The sequence below is a fragment of the Monodon monoceros genome, unplaced genomic scaffold (assembly GCF_005190385.1).
Source record: "Monodon monoceros isolate NGI ecotype Baffin Bay Population unplaced genomic scaffold, NGI_Narwhal_1 Super_Scaffold_10, whole genome shotgun sequence".
In the NCBI taxonomy this organism is placed as follows: Eukaryota; Metazoa; Chordata; class Mammalia; order Artiodactyla; family Monodontidae; genus Monodon; species Monodon monoceros.
In genome coordinates this window covers 55,552,927-55,566,649 of record NW_021703766.1, presented here as the reverse complement: position 1 = coordinate 55,566,649, position 13,723 = coordinate 55,552,927, and the positions used below count along the sequence as shown (strand labels likewise).

Here is a 13,723-nt window from a genome sequence, read left to right as displayed (position 1 = left end):
AAGATTCTGGGCCAGTTTCCACGGTGCCGCACATAGGCTGTGTGACTCTGGGCAAGTGAGCTAATCCCTCTCACCCTCGGCTTCCTCCTCTGTGCAGAGAAGATCTTGCCTGTCTCGACTGTCTCAAGGGATCCCTGGGAGTGTCTGTAAGTGCCTGGTCCTTGGTCACTGACAGCTAATTCCTGTCCCGGGAAGGAACCTAACGCAGGGGTGAGGAACCAGGGTTCAAATCCCTGTTCTGCCAGCAGGTGCCGCTTACCCTCTCCAGGCCTTGTATGCACTCACCTCCTGAAGGACATCTTGGTTGCTTCCAAGTTTTGGCAGCTATGAATAACGCAGCTATACCTTTGGGTCTACGAAACAGCTGTCCTCCTACGAGGGAAGCAAGAAGTGGCCACACCCTCAGCATTACACGCCGATGTGGGCTTGCCAGGGAAGCAGTTCTGTCCCGCGGGGTGTGGCGGTGCTTCCGAGGGAGGCTTCTCTGTTTAACGTAGAGTGGCAGTTCTCGGGTGGCGGTGAGTGTGCCCCAAAGGTAGCGTCTGGCGATGTCTGGAGCCGTTTTTAGTTCTCAGGACCGGGGGTGGGTGGGTGCACCTGGCATCTAGTTGGTAAACGCCAGGGATGCCGCTCGATGCCCTACCGTGCACAGGACAGCCCCCTTGCCCGCCACAAAGGATCATCCTGCCCCGAAGTTCGACAGTGCTGAGGATGAAACACCTGCCCTGGGGACGCGTGAGCCGTCCTTTCTGGATGACGCTCTACCGCCACCTAGTGAGCTCCAGGGGAGGTTCAAGGGAATGGCAGGGAGGTGGGTTGAGATCCTGCCCTCCCGGGGCTGCTGAATTCACTGAACTCACCAGTTGGGGAACTTCTACTCAGTGACCTCAGGTCAGGAATTCTGTGACTTGTAGCTTAGAGGATCAGACCTGACATGGCTTCACACCACACACATCCCCAACATTACCCACCTGCAGAGTGTGAGGAGTGGGTAGAAGGGAGTGCTACATCACATGACATGGGGAAAGGATCCAACTGGAGAAAATGACAATGGAAGAGCCCAGAGTCATCCAGGAGGCAGCATGTGCCCACCCTGGGTCCCCACCCCGCGGCCAGACATACTAGGTCAGGGCGATGTCCCTGGATTTGCCAACGGTCGCCTTCCAGGAGATGTTCCCTGTCCTCTTGCTCTGCCTTCCGGGGGGGCGCAAATATAAAAAGGAATGTGCATGCAACTATGTATCATATTTTAGACCCCACATATAAGTGATACCACATGGTATTTGTCTTTCTCCTTCTGATTTACTTCATTTAGTATGATAATCCATGTAGCTGCAAATGACATTATTTCATTCTTTCTTATGGCTGAGTAATATTCCAGTGTATACGTGTACCACATCTTTATCCTCTCCTCTGTTGATGGACAGTTACGTTGCTCCCTGTGTTGGCTATTGTTAATAGTGCTGCTATGAACATTGGGGTGCACATGTCTTTTCCAATTAGAGTTTTCTCTGGATTACTAATTGACTTTGTGACACCAGACAGACAAATGTCAACATCCATCGGCCTCTGTTTCCTTATCTGTAAAATAGGGAAACTATTACCTACCTCTTGGGGTTGGTTTGAGGGAGAGACTGTGGTAGACCAGTTGTTCTTTACTACACTAAGCAATAAATTCAGCTTTGTGTTTATATCTCAGAGGTTGAATGATAGTCACATCCTACTTTGAAATTCAGATATGTGCTTTAAAAAACCAGCAGACCTGTGTTATCAAAATTTGGGGGCACTTTTAAGGACCTAAGTCCTCCCTCCTCTGCTCTGGAATCACACCCACATTGATCAAAAAGGCCACCGGAGGGACTTCCCTGGTGGTGCAGTATTTAAGAATCTGCCTGTCAACGCAGGGGACATGGGTTCGATCTGTGGTCCAGGAATATCCCACATGCCGTGGAGCAACTAAGCCCATGCGCCACAACTACTGAGCCCACGTGCCGCAACTACTGAAGCCTGCACACCTAGAGCCTGTGCTCTGCAGCGAGAGAAGCCACCACAATGAGAAGCCCGCGCACCACAATGAAGAGTAGCCCCCGCTCGCCAGAAGAGAAACCCCACATGCAGCAATGAAGACCCAACGCAGCCAAAAAAAAAAAAAAGAAAAAAAAGAAGGCCACTGGATGCTTTTTCCAAATGCTCAGTGTTTATTTGATTCTCTCTCCATGCCCTCTGGTAGGACAGACATTTCACAGATACTGAGGTCCTATGACACGAAGGTCACAAGCCTACCTCAGGCAAATGCAATGACCAAGTTAAAGTGGACACACAAGAATCACTACCTATGAGGGCTTTATGAGAATCAGAAATCATTATCCATCTTTGAAAAGGAACCCCTGGGCACAGCTGGACCCTAGAAAGTTCCTCCATCAGAGTGAGTGTGGGTGGGGAGGGTTTTTACGTCTTCAGCTTTTCCACCAGTACCGGTCATCTTCCGCAAAAGAATACCAACCGTCACCAATTACAATGTGCGGCTTGAGTCGCTCTAGCTCCTCCAGAAGCCTTCTTATTCGAGCAGGGTATTGCCATTTCCACAGCCTGGGGAGCAAGAAGGGGACTTACTACTCTGAGAATTTGCTTCTGACGCTTCTCCCTTCCTCAGAATTCCTGGACACCCCACCAAGGGTCTGAAACCTCCTCTTGCACTTTTTTTTTTTTAAATTTTTGGCCACACCACACGGCATGTGGGATATTAGCTCCCTGGCCAGATATCAAACCCCCATCCCCTGCACTGGAAGCACGGAGTCTTAACCACTGGATCGCCAGGGAAGTCCCTCCTCTTGTATTCTTGAGGAGAAACAGTGTGTTCCCCATAGAATGAAAGTCAGTCCCTCCTTGTAAAGGAACTCTTTACAAGGCAGACACTACACTGAGTTTTTACAGGCACCTGTCCCTCATAGCTATCTGAAGAGGCAGACATGGTTATTCATCCATTCAAGAACTCCTTCCTGAGAACTGACTTTGTGCCAGGTCCTGTTACAGGGTTTAGAGGCACAGTGATGAACAAGGCAAAATCCCCACCATCATGAAGCTTATATTCTGGGAGAGAGAAACAGGTATTCAAATAGACACATGGTATCGTCCCCATTTGACAGATAAGGAAACAGCCTCCTGAAAGGTCCATTAGTAAAATCTAGGTCTGCCTCTTCTCATCTTTACTGCTAAGTTCCCTAAATCACAAGCTTATCTCATCAGAGGCTACATTGCCTCGTGAGTCACCGACACAAATATGCCCCTTTTCAACACAGCCTTCTGCCTTTTCAGCTCACTCGCTGAAGTGATCGCTGAAACCGTTCTCTTTGGCTGCATCAGGATCTCCAAATCCACTGAGCCATGCTTTCCAAGCCACCCTCCCCCTCAGATTTCACACCACAACCATCGTGTTCTTTCTGGTGACGTCCATCAGTCAAAACTTGACCCCTGGATAAATCCACCTTCTGTACGCTGGACCACACAGGAGAAACCAGTTAGTCAACCGGGAAGTTTGCTACTGATATAAATACATCACAATCAACCACAAGGGGCCTTCTGTGCTGCCACAAGTTTTATGTTTCTCCAGTCAGGTCTTTACTTCCCTCAATCACAGCTGTACTTCTTCACCTCCAGGGGTGCCCTGAGCATGAGGTGCTAAGAAGCAAATACTTTTTCTATCGTCAAAATTAATTCCACACCCGGTCACTCTCTCTTACTCTTTTGTTTCCTTCTTGGCGTTTACCACCTGCAGTAATCCTGAACATTAAAAACATTTAATGGTGGGAAAATACACATAACCTTTACCATCGGAACCATTTTTCATCGTACAGGTCAGTGGCACTCAGTCCATCCACACTGTTGTGTAACCTTCAGCACTGTCCATCCTTATAACTCTTTTCATCTCCCCCAGCTGAAACTCTGTCCCCGTTAAACACTAACTCCCCGTCTCCCGCTCCCCAGGCCCCCACCGTTCCACTTTCTGTCTCTGTGGATCTGATGAATCTAGGGACCTCACCTAAGTAGTATCATGTAGTATTTGTCTTTCTGTTACTGGCTTATTTCACCAAGCATAATGTCCTCAAGGTTCTTCCACGTTGTAGCATGTGTCAATTTCCTTCCTTTTTAGGCCGAATAATATTTTATGGTATGGACAGACCACACGTCATTTATCCATTCACCCATCAGTAGATACCTGGGTTGCTTCCACCTCTTGGCTATTGTGAATAATGCTGCTATGGACACAGATGTGCAAATATCTCTTTGAAAACCTGCTTTCAATTTTGTTGGGTGTATACCCACAAGCGGGATGGCTGGATCCTATGGTACTTCCAGTTTTAGGGTTTTTTTTGAAGATAAACATTTTATTTGTATGTCATCCCTCCACGCTCCCCAAACCCATCCCCAGAGGAAACCCCATGGTACCCACCCTGTATCCACAGCACCCCAGACGGTGCCTGGAACACGGTGGGCACTTAGCGGTTGGATAAAGATCTGGTTGATGAGACAAGGTCTCAACTTCTCAGATCAACTGCTTCTCCACCAATTAGTGTGCCTGTAGCAGAAGGAGGTTTGTATTTCAGAAGACATCGCCGGGGACTTACCCGATGGTTTGTAGATTAGATGTGGGTTGTGCAAAGGCCAAACACAGCTTTGTCATCCCTCTGGGACCGAAATTGTTCTGCATCAGGTTTAGGCTGGTCAGGTGCTGATTGCAGGAGAGGGCAGAGGAGAGGGCCTCACAGCCATTGGAGGTCAGTCCACATGTCTCCAACCTTTAGAGAGCACAGCACAGCCAAGGAATGACCCCAAGATCCGGATCCCTCCTTTAACACATGTTTGACTTCCACCACAACTTTAAAATCACAGCGGGGGGCTTCCCTGGTGGCACAGTGGTTGAGAATCCGCCAGCCAATACAGGGGACATGGGTTCGAGCCCTAGTCCAGGAAGATCCTACATGCCATGGAGCAACTAAGCCCGTGCACCACAACTACTGAGCCTGTGCTCTAGAGCCCGCGAGCCACAACTACTGAAACCCGCGAGCCACAACTACTGAGCCTGCGTGCCTAGAGCCCATGCTCCGCAACAAAAGAAGCCACCGCAATGAGAAGCCTGCACACCACAACGAAGAGTAGCCCCCACTTGCCACAACTAGAGAAAGCCTGCACACAGCAACAAAGACCCAATGCAGCCAAAATTAAATACCACAACGGAATACTACTCAGCCATGAAAAAGAGCAAAATCTTGCCACTTGCAGCAACATGGGTGAACCTGGAGTGTATTATGCATAGTGAAGTAGGTCAGACAGAGAAAGACAAACACTGTATGTTTTCACTTAAATGTGGAATCTAAAAAATAAAATGAATGAATGAAGAAAACAGAAATAGAGTCATAGACACAGAGAAAAAAACCAGTGGTGGGGGAGGGGCAATAGAGAAGTAGGGGATTAAGAGGTACAAACAACTAGGTATAAAATAAATCAGCAGCAGGACTTCCCTGGTGGTCCCCTGGTTAAGAATCTACCTTCCCAATTTTTTCAGATTCCACATACATGCGTTAATATATGATATTTGGTTTTCTCTTTATGACTTACTTCAGTCTGTAGGACAGTCTCTAGGTCCATCCACATCTCTACAAATGACCCGATTTCATTTCTTTTTATGGCTGAGTAATATTCCATTGTATATATGTGCCACGTCTTCTTTATCCATTCATCTGTTGATGGACACTTAGGTTGCTTCCACGTCCTGGCTATTGTAAATAGTGCTGCAATGAACATTGGGGTGCATGTGTCTTTGAATTACAGTTTTCTCTGGGTATGTGCCCAGGAGTGGGATTGCTGGGTCATATGGTAGCTCTATTTTTAGTTTTTTAAGGAACCTCCATACTGTTCTCCATACTGGCTGTATCAATTTACATTCCCATCAGCAGTGCAAGAGGGTTCATTTTACTCCACACCCTCTCCAGCATTTATTGTTTGTAGAAACAATGTAGTTTTAAAAATTTATTTATTTATTTATTTATTTTTGGCTGCATTGTGTCTTTGTTGCTATGTGTGGGCTTCCTCTAGTTGCAGTGAGCGGGGGCTGCTCTTTGTTGCCGTGCGCGAGCTTCTCATTGTGGTGGCTTCTCTTGTTGCAGAGCATGGGCTCTAGGTGCGCGGGCTTCAGTAGTTGTGGCATGCAGGCTTAGGTGCTCCACGGCATGTGGGATCTTCCCAGACCAGGGATTGAACCCATGTCTCCTGCGTTGGCAGGCAGATTCTTAACCACTGCACCACCAGGGAAGACCCAAAACAGTGTACTTTAATTAAAAAATACTTTATTGCTAAAAAATGTTAATCTTCTGAGCCTTCATCAAGTCATCAAAGTTCACCAATCTGGAATTAACAGATACAAGCTACTGTATGTAAAATAGGTAACCAACAAGGACCTACTGTATAGCGCAGGGAATATGCTCAATATCCTGTAATAACCTATACGGGAAAAGAATCTGAAAAATAATTATATATATAATGTATAACTGAATCACTTTGCTGTATACCCGAAACTAACACAACATTGTAAATGAACTATATTTCAGTTAAAAAAAATTAGAAAGTAAAAAAAGCTCATTGCTCACAGATCACCATCACAAATATAATAAAAATGAAAAAGTCGGAAACATTGGGAGAATCACCAAAATGTGACAGAGACACAAAGTGAGAAAATGTTGGAAAAATGGCACTGATAGACTTGCTTGATGCAGGGTTGCCACAAACCTTCCATTTGTGAAAAACACAGTATCTGGGAAGAACAATAAAATGAGGTCTGCCTGTAATCTACTTTCTGTCTTTATGGATTCGCCCATTCTGGATATTTCATAGAAATGGAATCATACAACATGTGACCTTTTGTATTTGGCTTATTTCACTTTAGCCTAATGTCTTCAAGGTTCATCCACATTGTAGCATGTGTCAGTGCTTCAGTCCTTTTTTTTAAAATTTTTTATTTTACATTGTATTGTTGATTTATTGACACAATGTTGTGTTAGTTTCAGGTGTACAGCAGAGATTCAATTGTGTATATATATATATTATATATATATGTATCCATTCTTTTTCAGATTCTTTTCCCATATAGGTTATTACAGAATATTGAGTAGCATTCCCTGTGCTGTACAGTAGGTCCTTGTTGGTTATTTTATATATATATATATATATATATATATATATATATATATTAGTGTGTATATGTTAATCCCAAACTCGTAATTTATCCCTGCCCGCCATGTTTCCCCTTTAGTAACGATGTTTGTTTTCTATGTGAGTCTGTTTCTTTTTCATAAGTTCATTTGTATCCTTTTTTTTAGATTCCACATATAAGCCATATCATATGGTATTTGTCTGTCTCTGTCTGAATTCCTTCACTTAGTATGACCATCTCTAGGTCCATCCATGTTGCAGCAAATGGCACTATTTCATTCTTTTTTTATGGCTGAGTAATATTCCATTGTATGTACTGGCACACTGTTTTAAACAAGCCTCTGGGGTGATTCTGATGCTTACTAGGGTTTGAGAACCAGCCATGTCATCATTTGCTCTTTGGTCCACCTTTCTCACTAGACCGTAAATGCAGCCACTCCATGATCTATACATGTCCATACCTCCACCATTTGGCACTGTGCTCAGCACACATGGGTTTTCCAGTAAACATGCATCTATTTAGTTCTCACTACCTCCAGACCCTGTTCTCAAGCGTTGGCTATTTAATTCATCCATATAAAGGAGCCCAGTTGGAATTTGTGCCTCAGTCTGTTAGTCTGCCATGGTTGTATGCTGTCTAATTTGATGGAATTGTGAAAATCAGAACACGGTCTTTGTTCAAGCGACTTAACGTTTGGGTCCCCTTCACTCTGTGCCCAGCCCTCAAAGAGGATCCCAGGAACGTACCCAAGTCTCCTCAGAGAATTCTTCTGTTTCAATCCCTCACACAGCGCTGCAATCCCGTGGTCACCCAGGGCATTGGCGGCTAGATCCAGGCTCTTCAGGTGTTGACTTCTTGTGATGACATAGGACAGATTCTTGCAGCAAGCGGCAGTGAGACGGCACTTTACCAATCTGCAAGAGGAGGGAAGTGGGGGTGGGTGGGGGAGAGAGAGCGTGAGAGAGAGAGAGAGAGAGAGAGAGAGAGAGAGAGAGAGATGGAGAGAGAGAGATGAAGACAGAGAGATGAATAGATATAGAGAGATGGAGAGAGAGAGGGAGAGAGAGAGAGAGGTTGAGATGAAGAGAGAGAGATGGAGATTATTGAGCGAGATTTAGAGAGAGGGACAATATCTGTACCTTTTGAGGAGAGCACCACAGTGGGATAAGGTTCAGAAACATTAGTAGAGATTCCCCTTGTTCCTTCCTAACTGGCGATCTTTCTGTCCATCCCTGTGAACAGCTTAGGACAGTTTATCATCTCAAGAGACATATAATAGGAGAGGGTGGGGAAAGTTTTCGAAGAGACTGGAGGCATCTTCAGACAAAGAAATGAGCTATCAGAGCATTCTTTTCACCTGAAGATGAGATGAACATTCTCCCTGGTGGAAGGCAGGGAGAGAGACGGAAAAAAACATGCGTAGAAATTGGTAGAGCCTCTGACAAAGGGACAGAGCCCTGAGAGGGACAGAAAAGATGATAGAAGTCACTGAAACACTAGGTAGGGTTTGGGATCCAAAAGGAGAAGGGGTCTTGTGTGTCTGTTCCCAGGAGGAGTGAGAGAGGGTGGAAATGGCCCCTTCAGTAGTGACTATATGAGTCATCTGAAGAGACATGACAGAAACAGCTCCGGAGTCTCACATCATCAACTTAGTGTGCTCAGCACAGAATGATCCCACTGGGTCCATCTCCATGAGGCATTCACATCAAGAACGAGGAAGGAGGGCTTCCCTGGTGGCACAGTGGTTAAGAATCCACCTGCCAATGCAGGGGACACGGGTTTGATCCCTGGTCTGGGAGGATCCCACATGCCGTGGAGCAACTAAGCCCATGAGCCACAACTACTGAAGCCTGCACGCCACAACTACTGAAGCCCGCGCACCACAACTACTGACGCCCATGTACCTAGAGCCCGTGCTCCGCAACAAGAGAAGCCACCGCAATGAGAAGCCTGCACAAAGCAAAGAAGAGTAGTCCCCACTCGCAACAACTAGAGGAAGCCTGCACGCAGCAACGAAGACCCAATGCAGCCAAAAATAAATTAAGAAAAAGAAAAAGAAAAAAGAACAAGGAAGGACTCACTTGTGAAGACCAGGTGGGAATGATCAAGTCTTAGAGGCCAGTATGGACCGATGGTGATGGTGAAGACCAGAAAATCTCCCAGCACTTAAGTGCAACCCCAAAGAAATGGCATCTCCAATGGACTAAGCTGAATTTTCTATACCATGCAGCACTAGGGCTCAAAATGCCAATTCCATGAAAAGAAATAGAAGAATTAATACTTGAGGGCTACTCAGAGGTTTGTGTACTATGATCTCTATCCAATTCCTTTCATTTGTTTATTTTTGGGGAGGGAGGGCTCTCAAAGTGGTCCCACTTTTTGGTCCACTAACTCTACCTTTGTAATCGATCATAAGAAAAGGCTATCAAGCACACAGAGTTTGATAAGGTACCCATGACTAAAACACTGGACATAAGCCCAGTGTCCAGCTTTTGGGGATTTTATTTATTAAAATTTTATTTTTTTATTTTTTGGCCACACCACTTGGCATGTGGGATCCTAGTTCCCTGACCAGGGATTGAACCCATACCCCCTGCAGTGGAAGCACAAAGTCGTAACCACTGGATCGCCAGGGAAGTCCCAGCTTTGGGGGGTTTTAAAAGTTATTATGCACCATTAAATGGAATACCATATCGTGCTTCACTTACTATTATGATTTGCTTATCCTCAAGGACAGAATGTGAGACCCAAGCAAGGTTTATGTTCCTTGGGAGTTTTAGTTCCCCCTGGTGTATGATTGGTGGGGGAACTGCAGAAATATTGAGAGCCACATGCCTGCCACATGGTAAGAATACCTGAATGGAAACTGCTAGGATCCTTTCTTTGTGACACATTCAATGCTGCTTATGCATCCGGGAGACATTAACTGAAATATTGAGTGATTATTGCTTGGTTTCAAGCTTAGAGATTTATTTCTGTTCATTGAGGTCCTTTAATTTTTTCTAGTTGGTTTAGTGATGGAATACTCCTAGTATATAAAAATGTTCCAATAGGGGTGAAGAAATTTGAGCCCCAGAGAGAAAAGGGATTGAGAGATAGACAGCTACCCCCCTCCCCCTCCCCCCCACATACAGAATGAATAGCTGAAGATTAACCTGGTGCAAGATGTTCTGAAAAGTAAAGAGGTTTTAGAGATCAAGCGTGTCCTAGAATCCCATAGATCCTTCCACGGGGCTCCCGTTCAGAATACTTTCTCTTTCCTTCCCATACTCACTGCAGTGTCAACACATCAATTACCCAGAGTGTCCACTGGAAAGAATGAGCCTCAGTTGACCCTAGAACTAATTTGTGGTACTATCGCTCTTGACATTCTAGAACCTCAGGCCCCCAGATGGTAGAGTTGATCCCCAACAACCAGGGAAACTTACTCAAGGTCCTGGAGGAGACAAGACGGCTCCATCATGACCTCACACAGAAGGTTCATCCCGTCATCTTCCAAGGGGTTCATGCTAAGGCTCAGATGCGTCAGATGTCTGTTGCCCATGAGTGCAAATGCAAGAAAGCCACAGCCAGCCACATCCAGGTTGCACGCGTTTAGTCTGCAGGGCACACACAGGGAAAGAGGACGGTCATACATGTTCCTCAGTGTGACCTCACGTGAGCAACTTCCCTTGGCCTCAGTTTTCTCCTCCTGTGGGTGTCAGGGATGGGATGACCGTGGAACACCTGGCACAGTGCACGTGCTGGATGCTACTCAAGATCCATCTTTTTAAAATTTTCCTCCATACTCAATGCATTCGCTTCCTATGGCTGCTGTAACAAATGGCCACAAACTTAGTGTTTCAAAAACACACCTATGTTATCTTACGGTTTTGGAGGTCAGGGTCTCACTGGTCTGGAAATCAAGGTGTCAGCAGGGCTGTGTTCCTTCTGGAGAGAATCTGTTCCCTTGCCTTTTCCAGCTTTTAGAAGCTGCCCCCATGCCTTAGATCTTGGTCTCCAGCCAGCAACTGTATCACTCTGTTATCACCCCTCCACCTGTGAGTCTCCTACCTCCTTCTTTCCTCTGAAGGACATGTGTGATTACATGGGGACCACCCAGATAATCTAGGAGAATCTTCCCATCTCAAGATTCTTTTTAAAAATTTTTTCTTTTGCTCTTTTGTTCTATTCTATTTTATTTTTACTTTGGCTGCACCACACGTCTTGAGGTATCTTAGTTCCCTGACCGGGGATCGAACCCGTGCCCCCTGCAGTGGAAGCACGGAGTCCTGACCACTGGACCACCAGGGAAGTCCCTCAGGATTCTTAACTTAATCACACTGCAAAGTCCTTTTTACCATGTAAGGTATCATATTCATAAGTTCCGGGGATTAGGACACGGACATCTTGGCGAGCGGGTGGTGCTCACTAGTCTCTCTACACTGCTATCTCCGCATACTTACTCACTGGGGAACCTTAGAGCTCGTCATAAGGTAGACATATGAATCAAAGTTATATTCTTCAACAGAATTTCTGGCTACAGGTATACCATTAATGCACGAATGTTTTCCCCTCATGTGACGTTGTTGGTGGACTAATGGGTCAAAGGTGAAATGGCAGAGCTGGTTGTCGGCACTGAGCAGGGCTAACAGTCTCACATTCTTACCGTCAAACCAAAGATTTCTGATAGAAGAGTCTGGCAACACGAGGGGGCAGTATTTAAAACAGTGACAGGGACACCTACACCTACTGTAAAATAGCTAGAGTACACAGCACCCCCAGATGTGTGTGTGTGTCACACACACTTTGTGGCTAATGATCCTACATCACCAGTACCCTCGTCTAAAAATCTCATCTCTCTTTTTTTTTTGGCCACACGTCACGTGGGATCTTAGTTCCTTGACTGGGGATCAAACCAGTGCACCCTGCATTGGAAGTACAGAGTCTTAACCACTGGACCGCCAGGGAAGTACTGAAAAATCTCAGCTCTAATCCAACATTCCCCTGCCAGAATCTAACCTATGTAAACATAGGGACCACATCTGCCTCTCATCTCTGTCCCTAGCAACCAAGAGTGTTTGCCCAACGTAGGTGCTTAATAAATGGTCAAGCCTCATTATTCGTGGACTCTGCATTCCTGAATCCGCCTCCTTGCTAACATTGGCGTCCCCAAAAACCGATATTTGCAAATCAATAATGTGCACAGCAGAGAAAAATTTGAGTTGTCGGTTGCACATGCTCCTAGCTGAGGTTGGAATTTTTCAGCTGTCACACCATAAACAGGCATCCTTTTCACAGTCCAGTTAATGCCACGATGTTTTGCACTTTTGTGGGGTTTTTTGTTGTTGGTGGTGACTTCATTGTTTAAAATGGCCCCCAAGGATAGTGCTAAGGTGCTGTCTAGTGTCCTGAGGGTAAGAAGGCTGGGATGTGTTTTATGGAGAAAACAAATGTATCACATAAGCTTTCTTCAGGGATGAGATCTAGTGCTGTTGGCTGTGAGTTCAATGTTAATGAATCAATAATATGCATTAAATAAAGTGTCTTTAAAAAGAAACACACAAAACAAGGTTATGTATTGATTGGTTGAAGAAAATGTGACACAAGTGAACTTATCTATGAAACAGAGACAGACACACAGACATAGAGAACAGACTTGTGCTTGCCAAGGGGGAGGGAGGCTGGGGGAGGGATGGATTGGGAGTTTGGGATTAGCAGATGTAAGCTATTATCTATAGGATGGATAAACAACAAGGTCCTACTGTATAGCACAGGGAACTATATTCAATATCCTGTGATAAACCATAATGAAAAAGAATATATATATGTATAACTGAATCACTTTGCTATACACCAGATATTAACACAACAATATAAATCAACTATACTTGAATAAAATAAATTTTAAAAAATGTGACCAGAGGCTCCCGGGAACCTAACCCTGTATTCCCGTAGGTGCAATGGTTCAGTATTCGCTAATTCAGCATTTGCTAATTCAGTATTCACAGCAACTTTACAGAACACAACTGCCACAAGTAATGAGAATCGGCTGTATTTGGATAAATGAGGACTTCCCACTGTAAGAAAACACAGAGGCGGAGGTGGAATTTTCCACGGAAGGATGAAATATAGAAGCTATCAGGAGGGGCAGGATGTGGCACTTATCAGGTCCCTTCGTCCTGACAATTTCCACGTTCCCCACTGCTTTCTGCTCTTTGTAATAAAGCTACGAATCCTCGCAGGGCAGCGAGTTGGACTCACATCAGCCTCTGTAGACCACAGTTGGGAAGTTTCACGGCTCGACACAGCAGATTCATGCCTTCACTCCCCAGGCTGTTTCCTGACAGGTACAGGTGTGTCAAGCTCTGGTTCTTGGTGAGAGCCGAGGCCAGATCCTGGCAGTCAGTGGCTGTGAGGCCGCAGTTCCCCAGTCTGCAAGGAGAGAGTCCCAGAAAGGCAATGATATCTATTCTTAGATTTCCATCTCTCCCTCCCTTGCAAGGAAGGGAGAGAAAGGTCACCCCCATAGCTGAC

The 13,723-nt window shown here is 45.5% G+C and overlaps 1 protein-coding gene across 1 annotated transcript in view; it reads right to left on the bottom strand.

Moving 5' to 3' along the window:
* Window positions 1-2,456: 2,456 nt before the first annotated feature.
* Window positions 2,457-13,723, bottom strand: part of NLRP5 (NLR family pyrin domain containing 5) — a 29,083-nt gene continuing 17,816 nt past the window's right edge. The window contains exons 7-11 of the mRNA XM_029213375.1: window positions 13,451-13,621; window positions 10,636-10,806; window positions 7,954-8,121; window positions 4,626-4,796; window positions 2,457-2,589 (exon numbers count right to left, since the gene is read on the bottom strand). Coding sequence (XP_029069208.1) covers window positions 2,457-2,589; window positions 4,626-4,796; window positions 7,954-8,121; window positions 10,636-10,806; window positions 13,451-13,621 — 814 coding nt within the window. The remainder of the gene's footprint in view (window positions 2,590-4,625; window positions 4,797-7,953; window positions 8,122-10,635; window positions 10,807-13,450; window positions 13,622-13,723) is intronic.